Source organism: Chionomys nivalis, chromosome 11 (assembly GCF_950005125.1).
Source record: "Chionomys nivalis chromosome 11, mChiNiv1.1, whole genome shotgun sequence".
Lineage (NCBI taxonomy): Eukaryota > Metazoa > Chordata > Mammalia > Rodentia > Cricetidae > Chionomys > Chionomys nivalis.
This window is the reverse complement of record NC_080096.1, coordinates 18282739-18310340: the sequence shown is the minus strand read 5'-3', so window position 1 is coordinate 18310340 and position 27602 is coordinate 18282739. Positions and strand designations below refer to the sequence as shown.

General features: G+C 45.6%; 1 protein-coding gene across 2 annotated transcripts; it reads right to left on the bottom strand.

Annotated features, from left to right (window-relative positions):
* Positions 1–390: 390 nt before the first annotated feature.
* Positions 391–15155, bottom strand: Pdik1l (PDLIM1 interacting kinase 1 like). Of its 2 annotated transcripts, none has more exons than XM_057785417.1 (3): positions 14475–15155; positions 10744–11045; positions 391–4435 (listed from the first exon to the last, which is right to left on the bottom strand). In XM_057785417.1, the coding sequence occupies exons 2-3, from the start codon at positions 11026–11028 to the stop codon at positions 3695–3697; spliced, it is 1026 nt and encodes a 341-aa protein (XP_057641400.1). In that variant the 5' UTR covers positions 11029–11045; positions 14475–15155; the 3' UTR covers positions 391–3694. The 2 variants fall into 2 exon arrangements, with proteins under 2 accessions (XP_057641400.1, XP_057641401.1); XM_057785418.1 differs by lacking the exon at positions 14475–15155 and adding an exon at positions 14042–14160.
* Positions 15156–27602: the final 12447 nt, after the last annotated feature.

Sequence of the window (27602 nt, the reverse complement as noted above, 5' to 3'; positions counted from 1 at the left end):
TGCCTTCGATCCCAGCACCTACCTGGAGGTTCACACATGCCTGAAACTCTAGTTCCAGGGATCCACACCCTGTGGTCTCCTTGGGTACTGCATGCACACAGTGCACAGACATATGAAGACAAAGCATTCATACCTGGGAAATACGAATCTTAAAAAAGAACCTTAAACAATACACATTTCTCTCCTATATAAAGCATATGGCTTCAGAGAACTTGAAATGCCAAAGTCCTGTCATCCAATCACCTGCCTCAGTACAGGCTTCTGTGAGACAGCCAGACACTTTCCTACACTGTACATCATGTCACACTCATGTCTTAGCGCATTGCACAACTCCCAGTCACCGAAGTAGCAAGGAGAACGCCCAAGGTATTTCGTTGAAATTCACTTTATTTAAAAAAAACAAACAAAAAACTCATGAACAATAAATTACAATACTTTCCCCTTTATAAATTCTTCATAAAATATATTTGACAATTTTAAAAGAAAAATTTTAAAGTTGCTTTCATTTCTGATGTGCCTAAGACATCGTTTATTGACTATTTTGTCATGCTGGTGAATTATTTTGTAGCTGCTACAATAGTTTGATTGGTAACATTTTACAATTAAAAACAAAGAAAAAAAACAAGAACAAAAATCCAGACCTGCAGAAAGAACTATTCTGTGCTATTTATCTGACACTTAACACTTACATCATTGAAATGACAAAGCATCCCTTAGCACCAAGAATCTACAGCCCCCATGTTCTAAGTGACAACTAGTGCAAAGTAACATCTAGGACCTAACTGTACAACCCTACAGTGACGGAACACAGCTGCCTATGAGCGTTATCTGAAATATTTGGTCTTTTTCAATTAAGACAAATTTCATAAAACACTAGAAACCATGGCAACAGACTATGAGGAATAACTGTTTATTGAGTACCTATCATGGGCAAGGCACTGTGCACAATATCTGGATTGCATTTGTCTTTTAGCAAATATCCAAATTTTCCAATTATCACTCCCCATCTTTATTTCTTACCCGTGACTGGAGAAAGTGCATGGCTAAATGTCATTTTTTTAAAAAAAGGTTTATTTTTATTTTTTTAATCATGTGAATATGTGTGTGTGTGTCTATGGAAGCAAGAGGATACTGGGTCCCCTGGAGCTGGAGTTCGGTGGTTGTGAGCTACCCAACCTGGGTGCTGGGAACTGAACTCCGTTCCATGCAAGAGCAACAAGTCCTCTAAACTGCTGAGTCCAGCCCCCCAAATGCAAATCTTAAATTGTCAAATCAACTAAACTTTAGGGCTGAGCACACAGTAGGTACTTAATAAATACCTCTGACTGAAAAAGAACAAAGAAAGACAAAGAAATTACTATCCCTTTGTTGATATCATAAGCTATTTTAGAATACAAGGACTTGAGAAAATTCTGGAAGAAATTTCCCGATTACCCCACACTCTTACCTCTAATGAAAGAATTATATTTCACAAATAAAAATTTTTCAAAATAAATTATAACTGGGGCTAGACATGTAGCTCAGTGGTAAAGCCTTTGTGTAGCACATGCAAGGCTCTGGTGGGATCCCAGTGCTAACCAAAACAAAGACAAACCAAATTACACATTATTTCAAGGAGACAGGCTCAGAAGCTATGTGCTTAGGATGTACGGGTTTCTAGTGCACAGGTACTTGTAGAACAAATGAACTGTTGGCTACGTCACATATCGATCTGATGCAGCGCCAAGTCATTGAGAATACATTATAATGAGACTTTTTCTAATTTCCTGGAACTTGATCCCCTCGTCAGATCTGTGTCAACTTGATGACCCAGAGGGTCAATTACCATGAACATCCAGTACGCTTCTATTCCAGAAAGAATTATTTTAGTTAAGTCTGCAAGTGATATTGGTGTGACTTTTTTTTTCATTTGATGGGATTTTAATAAAGCCTTTCTATTCATGTTTCTAAACCTCCAGCTTTACATGCTTTATTTTTTTGGCGTTTTATCTTTTATTACCCTCTGAACACATGAGTTAACTTACTGCCTTTAGGGTGCTAGGGACTGAACAAAGGGCCGCTCACTGAGCTAGACCCAGCCCCACGGTGAAGGGTGGAGTTTCAAGCATTGAGGAGGCACGGGAACTGCTGACAATGTCAACAAGCTGCTGCTAGTTTGACTTTTGCATTTTAGTGCTTTATAAGGATGGGTGTGTGTGTGTGTGTGTGTGTGTCAGTGTCCCACAGCTTCTCTACCTGCCCAGGGCCCAGGCTCCACCCCAGGAGGGGTGGGTGAGGGTTTAGTGCATCAGAAAGCTTCATTTGGAGATACAATGGTAGACTCTAATCGCGTATTCTGGTTTAGGAAAGACTCCCTTTCCTGCATCAGCATGGACAATCCAGAGACAAACATGCAGTTAGATAGAGTCTCACTTCAGGAGTCAGGAGGCTCTTGCTTTCTGACTGACAACACCAGGTGAAGATATGATACCCACAACTTTTCTGCTCGAAAAGCAGTTGATGGCACAGAATTTTATCTATTTGCCAAACTCTGTGTGTATCATCTCTCACTTTGGAAAAAAGCAACCAATATTTATGACAGTGATTACCAGTCCCATTACTGTATCACAGTGCCAAAGTGACAGGGACTCCAGTGATCCAACAGGAAGCCACATCAGGGCCAGCAACTCGAGGGTGAGCTCATTTGGTTTCTTCAACTTTATGCTGAGACTTAGAAAAAGTCGTAAAACTCAAAATTAATACATCAAGTATTACAGTCGTGTAAAGCAATGTTTCAGAGCAGAAGAATACCATCCTCAGGTCACGGCAGATGTGCACACACACGTCCCAGTGCGGTGGTTTAAACAAACGCTCAGTTACCTGAAGGTCTGGCTGAGCCATCGGCATCCTTGCTGACCTCCTACCAAGTGACTGACCGACTAATTCCACTCGAGAAGAGCTACAGGGCCCTGGAGAGCTCAGACTTACTCCAGCAGCTTGGCTTAGCTCCAATTACGTTTACTCAGCCATTTTAGACCCTCCAAAATGATGCCTTTCAAGAGATGTATACTGGGAAAACAAAACAAAACAGACAAAAAAACAAACAAAAAATAAAAGTGTGTTTCCAGGAGCAGGAGGGGCAGGAAGAAGATGAGGGGTGGTTCTGTGTAAGTTTTCATCACCAATTTCACCAGCAAATCTCAAAAACCCAAAACTCTATCAAATAATTTAAACAGAAGTGCCATTTTCTTCATGTGGAATGCAAAATGCACACATTCACATACTTACATATACATAAATATATACATATATGTTTCCTTTACAAAGCTTCAAAGGTTGCATGACCAGCATGCAAACCTCTTCTTCCATGGAAATGCCTAATACTGACAAGGAATGTCTAAAATACTTAAAGACATATTTCCAGAAAATTGGACTCTCTTCTCTGCTTGGCTTTTAGGAGAATTTTTTCTGCCAAACTTTTACCAATGATCATTTAAAAAAAAAAAACTTTTTATACCCCATTGGTAATACACATTCAAAACACAATAAAATGGCCTGCATGGAGTAAGAAAAACGAGAGAAAAAAAATTACCCCACAATGAACCTAAACCCTCAGAGAGTGGAGTCTAACTTTCGTCTTCTTTCTGGCCATGTAATGTTGAATCACTGTTGAGTCAGAAGCAGCACACCGTCTAAGACACTTGCAGGCGGGAGGTCACGTTTCCCAGCTGCTGTCTTTAAAAGCAATCTGGACTAATCTGAGCTCTAGTTCAAACGCGTCCGGACGGTCCTGAGGGTTTGCGGCCAGCATCTCCTTAATCAATTGCTTCATTCGCCCGTTCATTGACTTTTTCTTCACCGGGATGAGGAGCTCCATTTTGGGGTTTTCCAGAAGTGCCTCCCCCACAGGCACAATTTCGGTCCCCTGCTTTACATAGCTCCCCAGGAGCTCCTTCTTGGTCTCTGTGTCTATGAAGGTGATCCTCTCCAGCATGGCCCAGATGATAATTCCCAGAGCAAAGATGTCAGCTTTTGCTGTGTAGTGTCCTTCCCATACTTCAGGAGCCATGTAGAAATCCGTCCCACACGCCGTGGAAAGGAAACACTTGTTTACGCTGACAGGTTCTTCGGGGTTCTGTCCAGATGCCGAGCAAACTTTACTCAGACCAAAATCGGCCACTTTCAGTGTGGGTTCCAAGTCACTGGTGTCCAACCTGCTTTGGGAAATGAGGATGTTATCAGGCTTCAGGTCTCGGTGGATGATCTGGTTTTTGTGCAGGAAAGCCAAAGCACTGCTGAGCTGAAGCATAAAGCTGGTGTTCGTCTTTCGGTTGGGCTTCCTGGACAACAGATACTCGTTCATGTCTCCTCCGTCACAAAAATCCATCACAAACCACAAGTAATAGGCGCTTCTGAGGTCAAAGGCAATTTCTCCTTTTAGTGAAGTCTCTACAAGCTGCGCAGAGGGGGAGAGAAGTTACAAATTTTGATTCTAGAAAAGATAAAGGGAGCTGGAAATAAGGTTCAGTGGTTATGAGCTTACTGCCTTCAGAGGACTGGAGTTCAGGTCCTCAGCACCCGTGTCAGTGGCTCACAACCACCTGCAACGAGAGCTCTGGGGGAATCCAGTACTTTTCCTGGCCTCTAAGGGCATCTGCACTGACATATATAATATATATGTCATATATATATAATATGACATATATTCATTCATCCCTGTCACAAACATAATTAAAAATAAATCTATTTTTTATTTTTTCAAAACAGGGTTTCTCTGTGTAACTTGCTTTGTAGACCAGGCTGACCTCTAATTCTGAGATCTGCCTGCTTCTGACTCCCTACTGCTGGGACCTGGCTACACATTGTAAATACATATAGGCTGGGCAGTGGCAGCACTCAGGAGGCAGAGGCAGGCAGATCTCTGTGAGTTTGGGTAAGGACAGCCTGGTCTAAAGAGCGAGTTCCAGGACAGCCAGAGCTCACAGAGAAACCTTGTCTCAAAACCCATGCCCCCCCCCCCAAAAAAAGGGGCAGTGCTGGAGAGATGGCTCAGCAGTTAAGAGCACTGGCTGTTTTTTTCAGGGGACTCAGGTTCAGTTCCCAGCACCCACATGGCAGCTCACAGCTGTTCCAGTTTCAGGGAATCCAACACCCTCATACAGACATGCAGGCAGGCAAACACCAGTACACATAAATAAAAAATTACCAACACAAGCTACTCGGGAGGCAGAGGCAGATGGATCTCTGTGAGTTAGAGGCCAGCCTGGTCTATAGAGTGTTCCAGAACTACACAGAAAAGCCTGTCTTGAAAAAAAAAAACAATAAAAGTTAGGACAGTTTGCAGTTTTATTGTTTCTGCAATGCTGGCAATTGAACCCAGGGTCTTGTACATGCCAGGCAAGTTTGACTTTATTCTTTTTGTTTGTTTGTTTTTCAAGACAGAGTTTTGCTGGGTAGCCATGGCTGTCCTGGAACTCACTCTGTAGACCAGGCTGGACTTCAAATCACAGAGATTCACCTGTCTCTGCCTTCTGAGTGCTGGATTAATATTACCACCGTACAGCTAAGGCAAAGGTCTCTTAAACCGAAAGTAGGGGTCACACACACAAAACAAATTGCCAACAGTCAAAGGTTTAATAAATTTTCAGTTACCAAAAATTAATTCAAAACCGAATTGCAAAGTTGTCTACTCTTATAGAAACATTACAGTTTTATTGGGGGAAAACAAGGACTTCTGATATTTTTCTATTGTCATTAATCAGCAAGCAAGTACCAAGGCGGTCTATCAGTGGATTGTGTTGTGGTATAATGCTTAATTTGGGTACTATTTTCTTTCGTCTTTTCTTTTTTTCCCCTCTGTTTTGAAACAGGGTCTCAAATAGTTCATGCAGTCCTCAATAAATTCACCGTATAGCCAAGGCTGGCCTTGAACTTCTGCTCTTCCTGCTTCCGTCTTCAGTGCTGAAATTATAGGTGTGCGTCATTACACCTTGCTCAGGAGACCACAAGTCTAAGGCCTGCCTGAGTTATACCTGAGTTATACAGTGAGACTGTTTGGGGGAGGGGGTTAATTTTAAAAATTGCTGTTTTAAGGTGGGTATGGTGGCACACACCTGTAACCTTAGCACTATAGAAGCTAAGGCAAGAGGATCACTAAATGCTGTTAGTACAGAATTTTGAACAATTTATGATTTGCCTTAAAACATATACCTACCATTTTGTACTAAACTATTTATATGAAACACTGTTGTTTTCACCACTGGTGTTCATAAAATAAAAGCACTGACTGTGGAAAATGCTGAAGATGATCTATGTTCTACAGCAATGAACATTCACCCAATAATTTTTTTTTTTTTTGGTTTTTCGAGACAGGGTTTCTCTGTGGTTTTGGAGCCTGTCCTGGAACTAGCTCTTGTAGACCAGGCTGGTCTCGAACTCACAGAGATCCGCCTACCTCTGCCTCCCGAGTGCTGGTATTAAAGGCGTGCACCACCACCGCCCGGCTCACCCAATAATTTTTAAAATGGCTCTAATTGTGTATGTGTGCACTCTTGAGTACGTGCCCCACCCCCGCCCCACATGTGCCAGAGGTTAACACTGGAGGCTGATTCTCTCCTGCCACCTTGTGGGACCTGAGGATGAAACTCAGGTGTCAGGCCTGTGGCAAAGTGTCTGCCCACTGCGCATCATGCCAGCCCAGGATTTAACTCTTTATGCAGAAACAAACAAGCACATTCTCTTCATTTGTGTATAAGCCTGCTTCCTACTTTATACTTTAATAAAAGGTAAAATTATATGTAACCAAAGAATTGCTTTAAAATGGAATTACTTATGATTTTCCCCAGTACATGTTTATTGCACACCCATATCATACACCCAGGGTCACGCACATGTTTCTCTGGGGAGGCCACGAGTGGAAAGGTTTGGAAGCTCTGCTCTGCACTGAGGTGAGTCCAGCACCAGCCTCCAACTGTAACTAGAAACCTCTGGAATATTTCATTTCATCAGTGCTTTTATGCATGCATTTAAAAAATTTTTTCAGCACTTCAAAATCCCACCTTTGTCCCTACTAAATACATCCTAAATTTCTGAGCCAGGAAGCAGCATCTTTAACAGCCTATTTTGGAAAGTGCCCAACTGGCCTACATTTTCTACACTGGCCAGTATAACTAAATTCTATCACTTCCCAGCTCGTTGCTTCATGAAAAGACTAAAATATGAAGGAATATTGCTTTTAAATTATTTGTTGGTATTTTTTAGATTGGTGTGCTGAAAGGGGGAAGATTCAGAGCTGAGCTGTTGAAGAGTAAGAAACTGGTAAATTTATATTTAAATTAATTACTACCACTACTTCCTCTGGTTATTCTGGCAAAAGCAAAGGTGCCCCTCCGTTCTGCCTCCCATGCAGACGGCAGCAATGGCAATGGCCTATGGGAGCCTTCTTTCTGCATGGTGTGCCAGGGCAGAGAATGAGACAGGTGTACTGCTTCTAACTGACTTCAGCTTTCTGTCTCTCCCTAACATCTGAACTTAATAAACAGCCTGTGTAACACAGAATCCCAGTGCTCAATAGTGTTTTAGAGGGCAGGCGTGGTGGTGCATACAATTCTGGCCAGCAAGAAGGGACATGTGTGGTTCTTGCCCACCTATCTAAATAATTATTGTTAAACTCTGTAAGTTTTAAATAGTTTGTAATTCTTTTATTTTCTAGACAGGGTTTCTCTGTGTAGCCCTGGCTATCCTGAAACTGGCTCTGTAGAACAGGCTAGAATCAAACTCCCAAATATCCATCTGCCTCTGCCTTCTGAGTGTTGGGATTAAAGGCGTGCACCGCCGCCTGGCTTAATTTTTCTTTTCTTTTTTTTTTTTTTTTAAATATTTATTTATTTATTTATTTATTTATTTATTATGTATACAATATTCTGTCTGTGTGTATGCCTGAAGGCCAGAAGAGGGCGCCAGACCTCTTTACAGATGGTTGTGAGCCACCATGTGGTTGCTGGGAATTGAACTCAGGACCTTTGGAAGAGCAGGCAATGCTCTAAACCACTGAGCCATCTCTCCAGCCCCTTAATTTTTCTTTTTTAACTCCCTAGATAGGGTCCCACTCTGTACCTCAAGCTGACCTTGAACTCTATATGTAGCCCAGGCTGGCCTTGAACTCATGATAATCCTTTCTCAGTCCCACATGTTAACACATATATGCACATATTATGTGCAGCACACCCAGTCAATTCGTAATTCTTCAGCCCTAAGATATATAGATTCCCTATTGTATGTTCCTATACCATCTATGTCAATAGTCTGAAGTACACAGATTGAAGGCTACAAAGTCCTGAGGCATGAAATTGAGCGCTTGTGTCTGTCTGTTTTACATTTTCTCTTGGATAAGGATTTTTAGCTATCAGGAATTAATTTAATGATTTCAACTGAGAACAAGGAAGAATATATCTAGAAAAACATAAAGGAAAATGAAAATTTATACAGATAATAAAGATCACGCATAGGAACTTTCTGGTTATGTTATAGATCTGTGTATTGACTATATTGTATTGTACTGTTTTGATACAAAATTCTATTGATAAATATATGGTCAACTATGCTAGGTGAGGTAGGACATGTCTTTTAATCCCAGCACTCATAGGCAGAAACAGGTGGATCTCTGTAAGTGTGAGGTCAGCCTGGTTTACATACTGAGTTCCAGACTAACCAGGGCTACAGAGACTGTCTCAAATGAATAAATGAAGAAAAATCTGGCTAACTTATAAATGCATAGAAAAGACTATTTTATGTCAACACAGGTACCTATTTCTGAGTTCTTCTGTGCCAAATCTTGTCTCAGCACTACCTCTGTCTTTGACTACTCAGGGAAGGCAGACGTGATTGCCATAACACATGAACAAATAGCTACTAGGAAAGATGGATTATTTATTTCAAGTCATTCTGATAGCAATACAGGTCTGTAAGGCTTTAAAGAGCAAAAGAGATTTACTTTAAAAAGTAATTTAAAGGGCTGGAGAGATGGCTCAGAGGGTAAGAGCATTGCCTGCTCTTCCAAAGGTCCTGAGTTCAATTCCCAGCAACCACATGGTGGCTCACAACCATCTATAATGAGGTCTGGTGCCCTCTTCTGGCCTGCAGGCATACACACAGACAGAATATTGTATACATAATAAATAAATATTTAAAAAAAAGTAATTTAAATACGAAAATCACTTAGTCAAATTGGATACTTCATATCTTAAGACCTCAAAGTATTAAACAATACATAATTGTTACAGTTGCTGGATCTGGACTCAGTACTAAACAATATCTAATTCTTCACTCGGGAGGCAGAGGCAGGCGGATCTCTGTGAGTTCGAGGCCAGCCTGGTCTACAAGAGCTAGTTCCAGGACAGGAACCAAAAGCTACGGAGAAACCCTGTCTCGAAAAAAAAAAAACAACAACAAAAAAACAAAAAACAAAAAACAATATCTAATTCTTGTTACAGTTGCTAGTTCTGAACTTACACTAAATCAAATGTATTAACATCTTCATTTTTCCATCCACAGGGATTGTGTACCTAATCTCTAAAATTCAATGCAGAGTTGACAAGGGTTAGGAGGGAATGTAGTTTATGTACTATGCCCCAAACCCTAGGCTCAATCTCTAGCACTGGCAAAAAAAAAAAAAAAAAAAAAAAAAAAAAAAAAGATTTCCAATCTTTTTTGAGACAAGGTTTCTCTGCATAATATGACAGTCTTGACTTGACATTCACCCCATAGATATATAGATATGCCTGCCTCTGCCTCCTGAGTGCTGGGATTAAAGGTATGTGCCACCACTGCCTTGCTCCAATATATACATATTTTTTTTAATCATGGCAACATAAGTAGTACTTTTAGAGAGTTAATAATGAAGACAGTTTTTAAACTTTTCTAAATTATTTATTTTGGGTAGGTGTGGGTGTTAAGAGAACAGCTCTCAGGAGTCCACTCCCTCTTTCTACCATGTGGGACCTGGACATTAAACTCAGGTTACCAGGTTTGGCAACAAGGTCCTTTACCCTCCGAGCCTTTTTCACAACATCAAACAGAGTTTTTGTTGTTGTTGTTGTTGTTGTTAACTCTCTTTGTTTTAACTGCTAAGTTACATTTATTTATTCTATGTGTGTGTGTTTCAGTATGTGCATATATGTAGTGCTTACTTGCATGCAGGACATTGTGCAAGCGTGGAGGTCAGAGGACTTTTGTCCTGGAACTCATGATTCAGTCCAGGCATGTCTCAAACTCGATATACAGGTGAGTCTGGTCTTAAACTCCTGAGTCTCCTGCCTCCACCTCCCAAGCCCTAGGGTTATAGGCAAATACCAATATACTCTTGTAAGGCTTATGTTTAGACCTGTGCCTTCCAAAAAAGAGAAGTTCAATTACCGATGGGTAATTGATTACTATTACTGATTGTGGTGTTTTTCCTTGTCTTCTGTGTTTATTTTCAGAAGAATTGGTTTCCAGGAACTGAACTTTGACGCTAGTCTCAAAAACCCTCTAATTCCCACTTGTCCTATTCCTACACAGACTGGCAAGTACCAGGCATAACAGGTGGCTTATGTTATTTTTAGGTACGTGCAGCACAAGCTTAAAGCAAATATCTCCTCTATCCTCTGAAGACCTCTATCTGCACCTAGCCATAAAACACCTGCGTTAAGGGAGAAGTTCCTCTGACACTCTTCACTTCCTCTTGCTGACCAATCTTATGTTCATTTCCTATCCAGCGACACATACCTGTAAATAAAGGGAAGAATTAGAGCCGTGGGACATCTTTTGCACCATCCCATCTTTTTGTAGAATGCACTCTTCCAAGTGAATCACATTTGGGTGCTGGCTCTTGATACTGCTTAGTGCCCAGAACTCTCGCAGGGCTAGTTCAACATTTTCAGGTGCGTGGCATCGAATTTTCTTCACTGCTACTCTTGCAGAGGTCTTTCTGATGACTGCTTCATAAACAACACCGTAACTACCTCGGCCTACCTCCCGTATTAGATCGTACTTTGGCTGGCTACTCACCATCTTCAAGGTCGAGGTTTCTGGAAAAATCAACAAAGTACTCTGTTGAAATCAGGTATACCTATTGGCTTGTAGTTAACTGTTTCAGCATCTGTGGGAACTGAAGGGTATCTAGCTACACCTTGGACAAATCTATCAATAATAATAAAGGTAACAGCACTTACCATGTATCAGGAACTATTTCAAGTATTTTAAAATAGTTTTTAAAGCTTTTGTTGTCTTTGAGTCAGGGTCTTGCCAAGTTCCCTGGCCTGGAGTTTGACAGGTAGGCCAGGCTGGCTTCAGAGGCCATGGTTACAGAACCATCATTACTGACTTTTTTTAAAGTTTAATCTAAGTGTGTGAGTGCAGGCATGATCATGCCATGACACACCTGTTCAAAGACTGCCTTGGCTCTGCTGTCACTGCTGGAGCACATGGCAGGTTAGATGCCTGTGAACTTCTGGAGATTGTTCTGGTTCTGCCTCCCATCTTACCATATGACATCTGGCTTTACATGGGTTCTGCAGACCCAAACTCTGCTCCTCAGACTTGTTTGGCAAATGCTTTATCCACTGAACTCTATCTCCAGGCTCCACCCACCCACCCCTTTTTTGGACAAGGTCTTACTGTGTAACCCTGGCTGGCCTCCAGCTCACAGAGATAAGCCTGTCTCTGCTTCCCCAGTGCTGGAATTAAAGATTTGTACCACCATGCCTTGCTTCCAGTCCTTTTTAAAAGACAGGATCTTGCTAGTATGTAGCTCAAGACGGCTTTCACTTTTTAAAAGCTGTATCGCATATTTTGTGTGCATGGATGTGGCTCTCTGGAACACAGAGGACAGTATGTGGCAGTCCTCTCCTTCTACCCTGTGGGTCCTAGGAATTGAGCACGAGCTGTAAAGCTTGGCAGAAAATAACTTTACGCACTGAACCATCTCAACAGTCCTGGCTGCCGCTCTCTCGGGAACAATGGATTTATAGGTGCGTGACACCACACCTGGCTAAATTCATGAATCCTTAACCATAATCTGTGTAGGAAGGGGTGGGTGTTGCAGCAGTCATTTTAGAAGTGAGGAGAGTAAAACACAGAGAGGGCAAGCAAACAGCCAGTCACCATGCAGCTTGTTGGTTCCGACACCCATGACTTAAACCACTAAACTGTACTGCTCCCTCCAGGAACTGCTGGCGCAGTTAAAACAAATCCAAAGCGGGGCAGTAGTGGCGCTTGCCTTTAATCTGAGCACTCAGAAGGCAGAGGCAGGTGGATCTTTGAGTTCAAAGCCAGTCTGGTCTATAGTATGAGTTCCAGGACAGGCAGGGCTACACAGAAAACCGTGCCTCAAAAAACAATAAATAAATAAACCCCCAAATTCAACATTTTAGTTTACTGATCCTCAAAAAAATAAAAAAAGCAATGTATGTACATCTTCTTAAGGTTGACACATTTATAAAAGGTAATAAAAACACTGAAATAATATGCCAGGCGATGGTGGCCCACGCCTTTAATCCCAGCACTCAGGAGGCAGAGGCAGGTGGAGCTCTATGAATTCGAGGCCAGCCTGGACTACAGAGTTCCAGGACTTGCTCCAAATCTATAGATAAAGAAATAAAACAAACAAAAACACTGAAATACAAAACCCCCTCACAGTTAAAAATACAAATACCCAACTACTGTTTATGAACTGAAAGTGAACAAGACCGCTTTTGTTTTGTTTGAGACCGTGTCTCTAGTAGGTCCGGCAAGCCTTGAACTCACTATGTAGCAGAAGATGATCCCGAACTACTGATCCTCCTGCCTCCACCTTCCAAGTCCTGGGGTTACAGGCATGCGCCAGTATGCTTGGCTATTTACTTATTTATTTATTTTACAAATAAACACAAGTTTTGTAGAAGAACCGTTCCTTAAAATGTAAGTAAGTGGCTTAGAATAGGTCGACCCTTTATTATTATTATTATTATTATTATTATTATTATTATTATTATGCTTTAAGATAGCTACTTAATTCTAGGTAATTGTTGCCAAAGAGGAGGGGAGCATCTTAGACCTCAAAGGGAAGTTTCTGACCAGAGTTCTTTGGAGTTGCAACTTAATAAATCACTGAAGGGCAAGCTGGAGCACAGGTCTAGAGCCCCTTCTGTGAATGGAGAGCCTGCAGCGTACTTCCTCACGCCTCAATGGCTCACTTGCCGACTGTCAGCGCGGGCAGGAAGAGTAACCTGAGATTGTACTTGCACTGCACAATCAGAGCAACAAAAAGTGACTGGCCCTGGAAGCCGACACTCCGGGAGCAGCTCTTTAAGCTCATAGGCCAGATTTAAAAGAAAATGACAGCTTCTGGGGATTGCCTTGAGCGCTACTTCCTTTAATTCCAGCTCTCACTGTCTTTCCTAATGTCAGATTTCCTGGCCCCGGCGGACCTTCTGCCCCGCTCTGGCGCCGATCGCCGGGTACTACGCGCTTGCGAGCGGCTCTTTTCTCTGCAGCAGTCCCTTCTCTCCCTCCTGTCATCGTCCCCCGAGAGAGGGGCACCTGATTCGGGAAGGTGTCTGTCAACTCCCGGGGCTCCTGGCGGGAGAGACGCCCCGGTGAAGCATCCTTCGGTGGCATCTCCCGGGCCCTCGAGCCTGCCCTGCTCCCCGGGAGCTGGGCACCGGCCGGCCTGGGCATGCACCTGCCGGTGCGGGGAAGGGACGAGCGAGGCCAGAGGTGCTGCCGCCTGGGAGCCTCAGGCCGCGCTCGCTGCCCCGGCCGCGAGATCACTCCCGGCGACAGTCCCTGGAAACCCCGAGGGACCCTCCCGTGGCTCCGCAGCCGCTCCAACTCCCGGAGGCTGCAGACTAGGGGCCGGGGACCCGGGAGTGGCCCGGGCGGGAACGGAGGCCGCAGTCCCGGCCGCTGGCCGGGGCAGCGCCGGGCCTTCCCGGGGATGACTCCGCTGCGAGGTCTGTGACAGGCCTGCCGGGGACAGAGACACATGCAGGGAGGTCGGTTCTGACCGCAGGGCATCCGTGCCACCACGAAGGGCCAGATTTACCTCAGGGCAGCCGCCGCCGCTTCTCCCTCTCATGAGCTCTGCAGGCCGCCATTATCGGGCAGCTCGCGCCTCGGCTGCCGCGGCCTCCAGTCAGAAGCCGGCGCGCGCCCCCGTGGTGCGCGGACACACCCCCTCACGCCGGGCCCCGCCCCCTCCGGCTTTCCGTAGTGCGCGTGCGCCACCGAGCGCCGCCGAGCTCCACCGGCTGGGTGAGCGCGGTGTGCCGCGCTCTGGCGCCCCTGCTCTCCGGTGCTGCAACCGAGCCGAGCGTCGCCGGCGGTGTGCACGCTACAGGGCCGACCACTGGTGCCCTGGCCTACAGGGGTGGCGACCGGGGGCGGTCACCCTCTGCCGCAGCGGGCGCAAGTCCCGGGACTTCGGGGAAGCTGCGGCCAGTGCCCCGGGCCGCCTTCCCTGTCCCCTGCCGACCTACCGGACGGCGGGCTGCAGTGCGCGGTTCGCTGCGACCGGACGCCCGGCGCATCTTCCTCGCGGATGGCGGGTCTGGGCAGCGGGCCCGCGGGGTGGTGCGGCCGGTGCTGGGAGGCTGCACCTTCTGTCCGAGTCACCCAGCCGTGTTGGCCGGCGGCGCCGTGACCCAGGCGGCGATGCGGGATTGAGTGCGATCATCGGGGAGGAAGCCGTCCCCTGCCCCACCGGCGCGGTGGTATCTCCCTTAAAGAAGCCGGAACCTCATTGTTCCCCCGGCGGTGAGGATCGGGGTCGCCCTGTCGGGTGAGGGAGGTAGGGCGCGGCCGACCTGGCTGCGGCACCTCAGCTAAGAAATGGGTTAAGCAAGATGTGAGAATTAGCCAGTAAGGCTAGATATAATGGGCCAAACAGTGTTTAAAAGAATACAGTTTCCGTGTAATTATTTTGGGTAAAGCCAGCCGTGGGTTGGTGGGCGCTTCGGGCGAAGCCATTCAAATCCCCACAGCTGTCAATCCCCGCAGCAGTCGGCACGAGCTCTATTGTCAGGCTGACAGTCACTCGGAGACCAGGACCAATTGGCCAGCCCGTTACACAGATTCTGTAAGCATCTGCCAGAAACGCCCGTTCTTTTCTTTATTATTATTCTGCATCTACCGTTTGCTAATAAGGTTGATCCTGCGCTCGTTGCCGCGTATAAGGCACGATGACACTGAGCTCCAGGTTCGTTTTCCTTAGTCTTCTGTTTATGGGACTAATATTTGGGAGCTTGGGAACTTTTTATATAATCGGAACCAAACTCAACAATTAAGAAAGGCTTTACTACTGATCCTGCTTTCACAGGAGAGAAAGCCGACTTCTGTTATATTTGACCAAATTGTGTCTAGAAAATCCGCTCCAGCGCCTCCCCTAATAAAGTTCTAGTCATCTGTTTAGAGTTTGTCCCGAGTGCCCTCCTGGTCCTGGTGTTCACCGGTTTGCTGGTAATGCTGACGCCAGTCCAGACTTGTTTCCTACCCAGGAAAAGAGCGGGGCAGCGGAATTCTGTGTAGACAGCTGCTACCTATGTTACAGAAGGACAGAATAGGAAGCGATCTCTCGGTCAGAGTAGCTTTTCTGTTCATTGCAATTATTAAATGTCACAGGAACTTCGGGACATACCCACCCGTTCTGGCTGCTTCATTATTATTGTGATTAAAAAGAAAAATAAAACAGCAAAAACCCACTCACCAAAGGTACCTTAGGGGAGGTAAGGGTTTGTCTGACTTAAACTTCCAGGGTTAGGGTCACAAATTCATCATTGAGGGCAGTCAGGGCAGGACCTGGGGAAGGCTCTTACCGGCTTGCTCCCAGGTCCATGGTTCAGCTTTCTTTCTCAAACAGCCTGGACCAGCCCGTCTAGAAATAGCACTGCCCACATTGGGGTGAGCCCTCCTTTGCCAGTTAGCTATCAAGAAAACCCCCATAGACATGCTCACAGGTCAGCCTGATGGAGGCACTCCCCCACTCAGACGTCCTCAGAGGGCTGAGCTGTCAAGCTGAGAGCTGGAGCTAGGCAGGAGAGCAGCGTTTTTGTTTTTTTTCTTTTTTTATTGGTTTTATTGAACTATACATTTTTCTCTGCTCCCCTCTGAGAGCAGCGCTTTATACCACGCCATCTTCTGTGTGAATGATAAACACAACTGCTTGTATTTAAACTTTAAAAAGGCCTATCAGTCCAATACAGGAAGAGTTGTCCACATTCAGACAGGGTCTCACTTCGTAGCCCTGGCTGGTATTGAATGTTACTCAGTCGACCCAGCTGGCCTTGAACTGACAGATCTACCTGCTGCTTCCTGAGTGCTGGGATTAAAGGTGGGCGCCGCCACACCTGGTCAACCTTTAAAAAAATGTGTTTGTGTGATGTATACATGAAAATCAGAGGACAACTTTGTGTACTCCATCTCTCCCTCCTCCTCCGAGTGGATTCCAGGGGTTGAACTCTGGTCACCAGGCGTGTCAGGTGCCTTTGATTTCCGAGCTATTGCACCAGCCCAACCTGGCACTCTTGATCCTCTTGCCTCTTGTGTCCCCACACTCCTGAGGGTGGGGATGTTAGAGGAACGCGCTGTCACACCTGACCAAATTGCTTCTGTTTAGAAGATAAACAATGGGGTTGGTATGGTGGCGCATGCCTTTAACTCCAGCTCTTGGGAAGCAGAAGCAGGTGGATCTTGGTGAGTTAAAGGCCAGCCAGGGCTACAGAGAACGAAAGATAAACACTGGAAGAGTAAACAGCTTCTGAAAGCGGCTGTGCTGGTGGGAGAGGGAGATATGGACGAGACCCGTGCACTGTTGTGCATAGGTGAGATGCTGAAAGCTTTAAGTGTTTTACATATTTGTAAAAGGAGAGTGCCCCCAATAAAAATGTAATAAATTACTTTTAAATTAAGATATACACCACAGCATACATGAGCCCACATATACATATGTGCACAATAAATAATGTAATTGAAATTGAAGCCATATTCATATTGCTAGTTTGAAAGTGATTCTGTAGGGCAGTAGATACTTAGGTGGTGGCTTTAGTAACCGAGGCCTTCTAGAGTAGGTAAGAGTCAACCGTATAAGAGAAGTTTAGGGTAAAGTTAAATCTGAGTTAGATAGCATTTTAAAATACGTATTTTTCTCTTTAAATACTTGTAGGCTGGAGGGATGACTATGCAGTTAAGAGCATTGGCTGCTCTTCCAGAGGACCCAGGGTCAATTCCCAGCATCCACATGGCAGCTCACCACTGTCTGTACTTCCAGTTCCAGGGGATCTGAACCCTCATCAATGAACAAAAAATTAATTTTAAAAAGTACCTTTAGGGCTGGAGAGATGGCTCAGTGGTTAAGAGCATTGCCTGCTCTTCCAAAGGTCCTGAGTTCAATTCCCGGCAACCACATGGTGGCTCACAACCATCTGTAATGAGGTCTGGTGCCCTCTTCTGACCTACAGACATACACACAGACAGAATATTGTATACATAATAAATAAATATTTTTAAAAAACATACCTTTAAAAAATTAGTATTTGAGAGAAAAGAAAAATAGCCAGGTGCTGGTGGCACACACTTTTAATCCTAGCACTTGGGAAGCAGAGGCAGGCAGATCTCTCAGTTTGAGGCCAGCCTGGTCTACTAAGCTAAGCAAGTTTCAGGACAGCCAGAGCTACAAAGAAAATATTTGGGAGTATTTGTTTACACTGTAAAGATATGTCTCTGCCTAAGGTGCCTTCTGATTGGTTCAATAAAGAACTAAATGGCCAATAGCTAGGCAGGAAAGAATAGGTGGGACTTCCGAGGAGAGAGAGGACTCTGGGAGGAAGAGGGGGATGCCAGCAACTCTGAAGAAGTACGGAGCAGAGGTAACCGAGACACATGGCAGAATGTAGATTAATAGAGACAGATTAAGTTATAAGAGCTAGTTGGGGAGCCGGGCGATGGTGGCGCACGCCTTTAATCCCAGCACTTGGGAGGCAGAGGCAGGCGGATCTCTGTGAGTTCGAGACCAGCCTGGTCTACAGAGCTAGTTCCAGGACAGGCTCCAAAGCCACAGAGAAACCCTGTCTCAAAAAACCAAAAAAAAAAAAAAAAAAAAGAGCTAGTTGGGGAAAAGCCTAAGCTAAGACCAAGCTTTCAAAATAATAAGTCTCCATGTCATTATTTGTAGGCTGGTGGTTCAAGAAAGTCTGGTGAGAGAGCTTGCTACAGAATATAGTTGGGATTTCCTTTGGGCCACCAACCAGTTCCCAAATAAAGACACAGAGTTATTGATTACGAATGCTCAGTCTTAGCTTTTAATTTAACCTGTTTCTAGTCATCTTTGTTTTCCCTCAGGGCTTTTTAGTTCTTGCATGGTGGTTCACAACCATTGTAACTCCAGTTCCGAGGGATCCAGTACCTTCTAACCTCTGAAAGTGCCAGTTATGCATGTGGTATACATATGCAAGTGGGCAAAACACTCATGCTAAATCTAAAAATACAAAGAGCTGGAGAGACAGCTCAGCAGTTAAGAGGGTTACTGGAACATAAGGACCCATGTTTGATCCCAGCACCTGTTAATTCCACAGACTAGAGGAGAAAAACCACTGACCCAAATTACAGCTGAATTAGAGCCAGCTTTATTCATGTACACATCAGAGCTGAATAGGCAGCTGTCTCTCCCTAAGGCTGTTTCATGAGACCAGCCCTAAGCCAATTTCTCAACTGCCTTTGTAAGGTAAAACCATAGGGTAGGTGACTTTGTCAGCAAGTGTGGTTACAGAGTGAGACCAGATAGTTAAGGAAATCTTCCTGGAATATTTGTTACTGAACATTGTATGGTTACTGGGGCTGGTGGCAGCTCACTCTGAGAAACAGAAATTGAAGTTTTCAAATATCTGTAACTACCATTTTAGGGAATCAGATGTTCTCTTCTGTCTGTGTGTCTTTGTGTGTTTAAATCTCTGGGCCCTTGCCCGACTCGCAAATGGTCCTGTAGTGCAGGCTCCGCATTATAGGCGTAGTTCAATTCCCAGCAACCACATGGTGGCTCACAACCATCTATAATGAGATCTAGTCATTCTTCTGGCCTACCGGCAGGATACTACATAAATAAATAAATAAATCTTAAAAAAAAAAAAAAGAAAAGAAAAGCAGCCAGCCACAAGAGAGCACTTACCTCTAAGAAATTCTCAGACTGAAAAGAGAACTAGAGAGAACTAGCTGCTGTCTCATCCCGGCTTAGATTCCTCTCCAGTGCTAGGGTTAAAAGCGTGCACCACTACTGCCCGGCTTCTGTGGCAAATTAGTGTGGTTACTGGGATTAAAGGTGTGTGCCACCACTGCCTGGTCTGTACAGCTGGCCAGTGTGGCTGTTTTACTCTCTGATCTTAAGGCAAGCTTTATTTATTAAAGTACAGAAAAAAGCCTCAATCAACGCTCTTTTGGTAAGTGCCTGTCTTAGGATTTCTGCTGCTGTGATGAGACACCACGATCAAAAGCTCCTTGGGCAGGAAAGGGTTTTTTCGGCTTATACTTCCATATCACTCTCGTCATAGGACAGGAACTCAGAATAGGAACATGATAGCAGGAGCTGATGCAGAGGCTGTTTAGGGGTGCTGCTTACTGCCTTGTTTTACATGGTTTTTACATGGTTTGCTCAGCTCTTAGAACCCAAGACAGGGATGGCACCACCCACAGTGGGCTGGACCCTCCCCCATCAATCACTAAAAAAATGCCCTACAGTTTGGTTTTTCGAGACAGGGTTTCTCTGTGTAGCTTTGGAAACTGTCTTGGAATTTGCTCCATAGATCAGACAGGCCTCGAACTCAGAGATCCACCCTTACCTCTGCCTCCCTAGTGCTGGGATTAAAGGCATGTGACAAAACCGCCCATCTATTTTAGGATATTTTAACAGAGTATGTAAAAACCTACTTGTTGTGGGACATTATTTTAAGGTGTGTTAATCTGTTTAAGTTGTGGAACATTTAATGATGTGAAGATGTGTTACTTTTGTTTATGATGCATTTGTTTAACTCTGTGAAGCTGTGATTCTTTGCCCGTCTAAAACACCTGATGGTCTAATAAAGAGCTGAACAGCCAGTAGCGAGGCAGGAGAAAAGATAAGCAGGGCTGGCCGACAGAGGATAAATATGAGGAGAGCAGGAAGAAGGAGCAAGTTAGAACAAGGAGAGGAGGACATCAGGGGTCCCCAGCCACCAAGTAATAAGCAAAACTAAGGTCAGGCATTCATAAGTAAGAATAAGACTCCGTGTGATTTATTTGGGAGCTGGGTGGCTGGCCCCTAAAAGAGTCAAAGAGTGTAAAACAACCAACTACACCTATTAATTTATTGTATATATACATATATGCCTGGCTAATAGTCATAATTATATTTAAGGAAAATACATCTGTTACTGCTAGCATAAAGAACTAAACATTGTTGGGGCTGGAGAGATGGCTCAGTGGTTAAGAGTACTGGCTGCTTTTCCAGAGAACTTGGGTTCAATTCCCAGCACCCACATGGCAGCTCACAACTGTCCCTAATTCCAGTTCCAGGAGATCTGACACTTATGGCAAAACAAATGCACAGAAAATAAATTAAAAACTAAAAGAGAAAGAAACATTGCTAGGGTGGTGACGCATACCTTTAATCCCAGCACTCAGGAGGCAGAGGCTTGAGTTTAAGGCCAGCCTGGTCTACATAGTGAATTCCAGGGTATCCAGGGCTACATAGTGAGACCTTGTCTCAAAAAGAAGAAGAAGAAGAGGGAGAGGAGGAGAAGCAGAAAAAAAAACAAACATTTTTTTTTGTTTTTTAAATGTTTTATATCTCAGATAACTAAATAGTAGATTTTTAAATGTTACTTTCTATAGAATTCCAACCAATAAATGATAAGAAATAATAAGATTAGAAAGGCAGAGCTTTTCAAACCCTAAAGAAATGATGAGCTCAGACAATGATAATAACAATGATTAAGAACAGCAGTGTGAGCCAGGCGGTGGTGGCGCACGCCTTTAATGCCAGCACTCAGAAGGCAGAGGGAGGTGGATCTCTGTGAGTTCGAAGCCAGCCTGGTCTCCAGAGTGAGTTCCAGGACACCCAGGCTCTACAGAGAAACCCTGTCTCGCGATAATGAACAAACAAAACCCAAAACAAAACCCAGCAGTGTGAACAGTGATTGGCAACATTAACGTCTAAGCAACAACCTGAGTTGACTGACCAAACATAATTACCAATGGGTGACAGACACAGTGTCTCCGAGAAATACTTTACGTCTATGAACGGAAGGAATCTGAACCTAATTCAGAGAATGTCTGATTGTCAGTTCAGTAGACAGAGCACAGTTGTGACTCAGAATACATCCTGTCCTACAGGACAAGCTCCCAAGTCTTCCAGGGCATTCACACATGAAGACAGAAGGAAAAGGGAGCCTGGACTCGGGAGGGTGAGGCAGGAGGAGGAGCAGAGTTCAAAATCAGTTTGAGATGACATTGAGACGTGACCTCAACAGCAATCCAGAAAAGGGCTGTAGAAAGCAAACAGGTACCAGCCTGGGCTACACGAAGCTGTGTCTCACAGGATGACCCCCACGCTCACCAGATGGGTATCTGCGCTAAGACTTGGTGAACGTTAAAGTCTGCCAGCCTAGGCTACGTGAAGCCGTGTCTCAGAAGATGGCGCCCTTGTCCAGTGGTATCTGTGGTAGGATTTGGAGAAGGTAAAACCCAAACTGAGAGAGTAAGGTATTACGGTGGCTTTTGTCAGGGGTGACGGTGGTGTTTGGGAAGATAAGTGGGACAGAGCACTGATGTGTTAAGGACCAGGAAATGAGGTCTAGGACATTCTTTAAAAAGTACTGCCCTATGGAGAGTCTGTGAATACAGGGGATACGGTGCTTACGGAGGTGGAGTGACGCCTGAATTGCATCCCCAGATCCCATGTAAGGGTGGCAAGCAAAAACCAACTCCACCAAATTCCCCCTGCCCTCCACACACGCAGTGTGACATGGTGCCCCCTCCCATCACACCTATACAAATAGTAATAAAACGTCTGCAACTACACAGAGACCAAGAGGAAGCTGGGAAATGTTAGTTGTTGAAACCTAGTGGGGGACACGTGAGGTTCACTGTTGTATTGTGCTTGAGGTTTTTAATTTTATTCCTTTTAGGTAGGATTTCACTTAGTTCAGGGTGACTTTGAGTTTGATTTGAACTCCATCCTTGCCTGGAACTTGACTTCCTCTACAATAGTAGGGTTCTAGGCGTGGACACCACACCCGGCTTTTGGGTGCCGGGGATGTAACCTCAGGCCTCGTGGATGCTATGCAAACCCTCTGCCAGCTGAGCTGCACCCCCAGCCCTGTACTTTTTTGTATGCTTGAAAATTTCTGAAATAAAAAGAATCATGCTCAAAAAAATCAAATGTGGGGTTGGACAAATGGGAATTTGGATGGGATGATTCTGCCCCCTGGTGGTGGATTCTGTGAGTGCAGCTGTCAGGTGTAGTGGCTCTTGTCCCTGTCGCCCTGACTCTGACCTGACATCCTAGGGCTGAAAGATAAGCCAGCTGCCGCGTGTCTGGGCTGTCGATGTAACTGGAGTCAAGTATCGGGAGCCCCATGAAGCAGATCATCCTAACATGCCATTTTACTCCAAACAAAACAAACAGACGCATAGGTAAAATTCCTGTAGTCCCAAGTTACTTTTGCAAACCTGCCCTTATTTTCAAGTTTTTGTACAAGAGACCAAGAGTCTGGAAGCACCTGATCCTGAGCCCGATCGCAGGTAATGGTTGTGTGCGTGACTTCTGTGCGGGGCTTTAGGCTCACACACACTTGCCCACGTTACATTGATAATCTTCAGAATTTCACCAACAACCCTGTGGTGTATGTATTTCTTACCCATTTTCCAGATGGAGAAACTGAGGCATACAGAGGCGAAAGACATACCCAGAGTCACACAAAATTGACTGAATGATAAATCTGACTTATGAGATGATCCACATCCATGATCCCAGCAGCTGGGAGTGGGTTGTCAGGGTGTTTCATGAAGTGTGGGTCGGTTGAAGAAAGAAGGCACCACGATGAGACTTGAAGGCCTCCGTGGCAGCAGGAAGGCACAGCCTCTCTGATGGACTGAACCACAAACAGCGTACAAAGGCGTATTTATTGCTTGTTACACAAAATCGTTTTTTGGAGAAAGTTATTTCCTCATACAAAGGTCCCTAATCTAATCTGTACATCTCTCTAAAGGAGAGCAATGCGTGACCTCGTGGCTTTAGTCCTCTACTGTGTGTGATGATGGTGCAGCACACAGTCATCCAAGAGCCTCAGGTGGGCCAGAGGTGTCTTGTGACCAAAGTCATGTGAAGACCGCAAAGCCCTTTCAGTAAAACTCCTGCAAATCACAGAAAGCAATCACGGTTTTCCACAAAGATTCTTCAGAGTCAAAGTATTTCTAGAAAACTGCTACTCGCCGGGCGGTGGTGGCGCACGCCTTTAATCCCAGCACTCTATGAATTCGAGACCAGCCTGGTCTACAGAGCTAGTTCTAGGACAGGCTCCAAAACCACAGAGAAACCCTGTCTCGAAAAACAAAAAACAAAAAAACTGCTACTCGTTCTAATGTCTAGCCCAGATACAGCGCTCTGCTAAATTCCTACAATGTTGGTGGCAAGAGTTCAAGACCACCCGCTGCTACTTGAGGAGTTCCAAGTGAGCCCAGATGCCAGCAAAGTGGTAGAGCTGGAGGGTGGCCCAGCAGCCCGGGGCTTCCAAGGTTTACTGTGACTCCCCTGTGGAAGAGAATGCTAGCCATCTAAACTTGAGGCCTTTGTCAGTGTGACCCTGGGGCAGATGGTGTTTGCCTTCTCTTCCTGCTTCAAACAGTGAAGCACCTCAAAGTGGGACAGCAAGGAGCAGAGAACAGGGCCCACAGCCTGAATGGAAACTGCCTGTTCCCAGCAGAGCTGCGCTTCTGGGCAGGGACGGATTCAGGTCACCCAACTCTCCATTCTTGAAACCCGGGTGGTGGCCTCTCTCTCAGGCTGGCTCCTTCCCTACCCCGTAGGGCTGTCTGGAGGCCCAGGCCAACTGGCCGGCCCTACAGTGATTCCATCCATAGGATGCTTCTTGGAAGTCCATGTCCTCTTGCCCCGCCCCATTTCAGTCTCTGGGTTTCCTAAAGTTCAAGGAACTGGGCCAGGGAGTCTACTGCTCGGCTAGACTTTCTGGTGAGCAGGGTTTAATTTCTTTGGCTCTCACCATTCAAAGGATATGTCTCAACCTCGAGCGAGGGCAAGGAAGAGCCGAGCGCATTGATGGAGAGGGAAAGGGACTCAGAGATGCTGACAATTGAGATCCCAGGGGTCAGTTCCCCAACTTGCTTGCTCTGAGATCCAAAGCAAGTGCATGCACCTCCCAGGAACCTCGGTTTCTCCAAATTAAAAAAAAAAAAATGGAGACACTGGAAGTATCTGTAGGGGCAGCCACGGGACTGCACATGACAAGGCAGGTGGTTCGTTTGACTTCTCAGCAGGCACTCAAACCAGGATTGCTATGGCAACTTAACTAACTTAACTATCTCTCTTCACAGAGCAGGGGTGGAGAGAGCCAGCTTGGAGCCACTGCTATGACCGGGCAGCCAGAGGATGCCTTTCTTATCAGTGCAACCTCAGTTCTGGGCTATTAATACTCCACAAGAGTGCCCCGCAGCCCGAGAGCTAGCCGCTAGCGTTCTAGCAGCGAGGTGCAGAGGTGGGAGGGTGAGGCTGGGGAACAGGTGGCCTGGGTGGGAGAGATCCTGCTCAATCTCAGCGGGCAGTCCTTGGGTCCGGCTGCCAGACACCCTCCACCTGCAGACTAGGGTCTAGACAAGTGTGAAATTCCTGAATGAAGTCAGGCCTGGGGCAGGCATCTCCCTAGGCCCTTAAGGGCATCACTCTGTCCTTCCAGGGATCCGGCTGCCCAATAAAGCAAGGCCCCGATGGGTGCCAGGAGCAAGCCCACGCTTGGAACTGTGGGCTGTCAAAGTGAGAAGGCATGCAGACAACGCCAGCCTGCTGCCGGGCTACACAGGGCGCCCTCTAGACTTTGCCCGGCCTCAGGGAAAGGCTCCTTCAGCTGCAGTCTCATCAGAACCGGTTCCCCCAGAGCACTAACGATTTGAACCTTTCTATGGACTGTAAATCTTCGTTAGCCTGGCACAGTGGCACACACCTGTGCTCCCAACACTGGGGGCTGAGACTCGAGAATCCTGGGCCAGACTGCAATGCCTAGTGAGACTCTGTCTCAAGAAAAACCTGAATTGGGGCTGGAATGTAGCTCTTTTGGCCTAGTTGCTTGCCTACAGTACAGGAAGCCATGGGTTTCACTCCCAGCCCTGCATAAAACCGGTCCCGTATTCCACACCCGTTATTTCCACACTTTTGAGACAGAGGCAGGAGGATCAATCGCTCATGTTTAAGGCTAGCCTGAGTTACATGAGGCTTGAATTTGGCTGTTGAAAACACGAAGGAGACCACCCGTACAAAGCGCAGTCTGCAGTGTGTCTTCTGAGCCGTGGCCCTGCTAGCCCAAGCCCTCTTTCCACAAAGAACTGGCAGCAGAACCCAAGGAACAAAGATCTTACAGAAATCCCCTCTTCAACCACCCATACTAGGCGTTACACCAAACAAAGCTTCTTTGTTCCCTTATATTGATTATAGGAATCAATAGTGGGCTGGAGAACTGGATCAATGGCGAACTGGATCAATGGTGAAGGCACCGGCACCATGGCTGACAGTCTGGGTTTGATCCTTGGGACCCATGTGGTGTAAAAGAAAACCAGTTGTTGTAATTTAAAAAACAAGGCAAAGCCAGGCAGTGGTGGCGCACGCCTTTAATCCCAGCACTCGGGAGGCAGAGGCAAGTAGATCTCTGTGAGTTTGAGGCCAGCCTGGTCTACAGAGTGAGTTCCAGGACAGGGTCCAAAGCTACATAGAAAAAACCTGTCTCGAAAAATCAAAAAATAAAAATGAAAAACAACACCGCAAGAGAAGTCATATGATGCAACAGGGCTCATATGGAAGGTTTATTGGAAGAGGAGCGAGAAGGGGCAGAAAAGTGGGCAAAGAGGGGGCAGAGACTGGTCCCTGGGGGCAGGAGTGGCGGAAGAGAGGGGGAGGTAGAGGGAAAGGAGAACAGGGAGCGGAACGAATGTGCACAGACTGTGCACGTGGCTGTGCTGAGGACTATCCTGTCAGGACCCTAAGGGCAGGCCAGTACAGACGCCTAAATACTAACGCCAATTTCCTCAGAATTTCCACCGACCTTCAAACGCCTGCCATGATGAGTGTGCACAAAATAAATACAAAGAAGTAAAAAATATAAAAATAATAAAAAAATAAAAATAGAATAAATATGTGGTAATAAAATTTTAATTGATAGTATTTATTTATTTTTAATACCATTTATTTGGATTAGAAAAGAACAGAAAACCCCACGAGTGCGGGACCTCACGTCAGCACCACCCCACATACACACTACAGTTTCTGGGGTTTATTTGCACAGTGGAGGAAACCAAACCCGGAAGTAGTCAGCGGCATCTGCCAGGGCTGAGGCTGGGAGCCAGCAGAGGAACCATGCCTTTACACGACTGGCAGTCCATGCTGCCTAGTGCCGGGACACTGCTGGCAGCCATGGCAGGAACATCTGAGGGGTCCCTGCACCTGCTCACCATGTGGTCCTTGGGTTCCAGATGCTGAGCTGATTCTGCCATTTCTTTCCCATCCCTCAGTCTTATGTATAGCTGTTCTGTTTTGGTTTTTAGGCAGGGTCTCATATAGCCCAGGTTGGCCCCTAACTTGCTATGTAGTTGAGGATAACCCTTCACTCTGGATTTTTCTGCCTTTACTTCCCAAGTGCTGGGATTACAGACATGCTCTGCCATGCCCAGTTTCTTCTTGCATGTTTTACAAGCAATACTTTTATGGACAAAGTCCAGGGTGTCTTCCAGGATCTGTCCATGACACACGCTGGGTAACTAACAGACTGTGCCAAAATCATCCTTACTAGGTGGTGAGCTTCTTGGTGTCAAGGGACAGTTCCAGGGGCTGGGAAGTCCAATGACAAAGTACTGGTGGCTGGTGAGGACCCTCCTGCTGTGTCACTCTGTGGTGGGAGGGGGCAGTATTTACTGCTTAGCAGTATTTATTGTGGTGTGGTGGGGACCAAACCCAGGGCTTTGCACATGCTTAGGCAAGCAATGAGCATGTTCTTAGCCAAGCCGGGATCTCTTACAGGCTGGCCTCAAACTCAGAGATCTGCCTGCCTCTGCCTCCCCAGTGCAGGATTAAAGGTGTGTCAGTGTGGGTGCCTGGAGCCTATGGACATCAGAAGAAGATGTTGGATCCCCTGGAATTAGACTTACAGATGATCGTGAACCACTATGTGGGTGCTGGGAATTGAACTCGGGTCCTCTGGAAGGATGACCTGTGCTCTTAAACATGGAGCTGCCTCTCCAGCCGTATTCATGGTCTAATTGTTGTACTTTAGAAGCTCTTTTTTTTTTTTAAATTTATTTATTATGTATACAATATTCTGTCTGTGTGTATGTAGGCCAGAAGAAGGAATCAGACCTCATTACAG

Excerpts from the sequence above, each read along its gene's own strand:
- Pdik1l (XM_057785417.1), bottom strand. The coding sequence starts at position 11,028 with ATGGTGAGTAGCCAGCCAAAGTACGATCTAATACGGGAGGTAGGCCGA. Across the intron at positions 4,436-10,743 it reads ATTCTTCCCTTTATTTACAG|CTTGTAGAGACTTCACTAAA; the intron begins GTATGTGTCGCT and ends CCCTCTGCGCAG.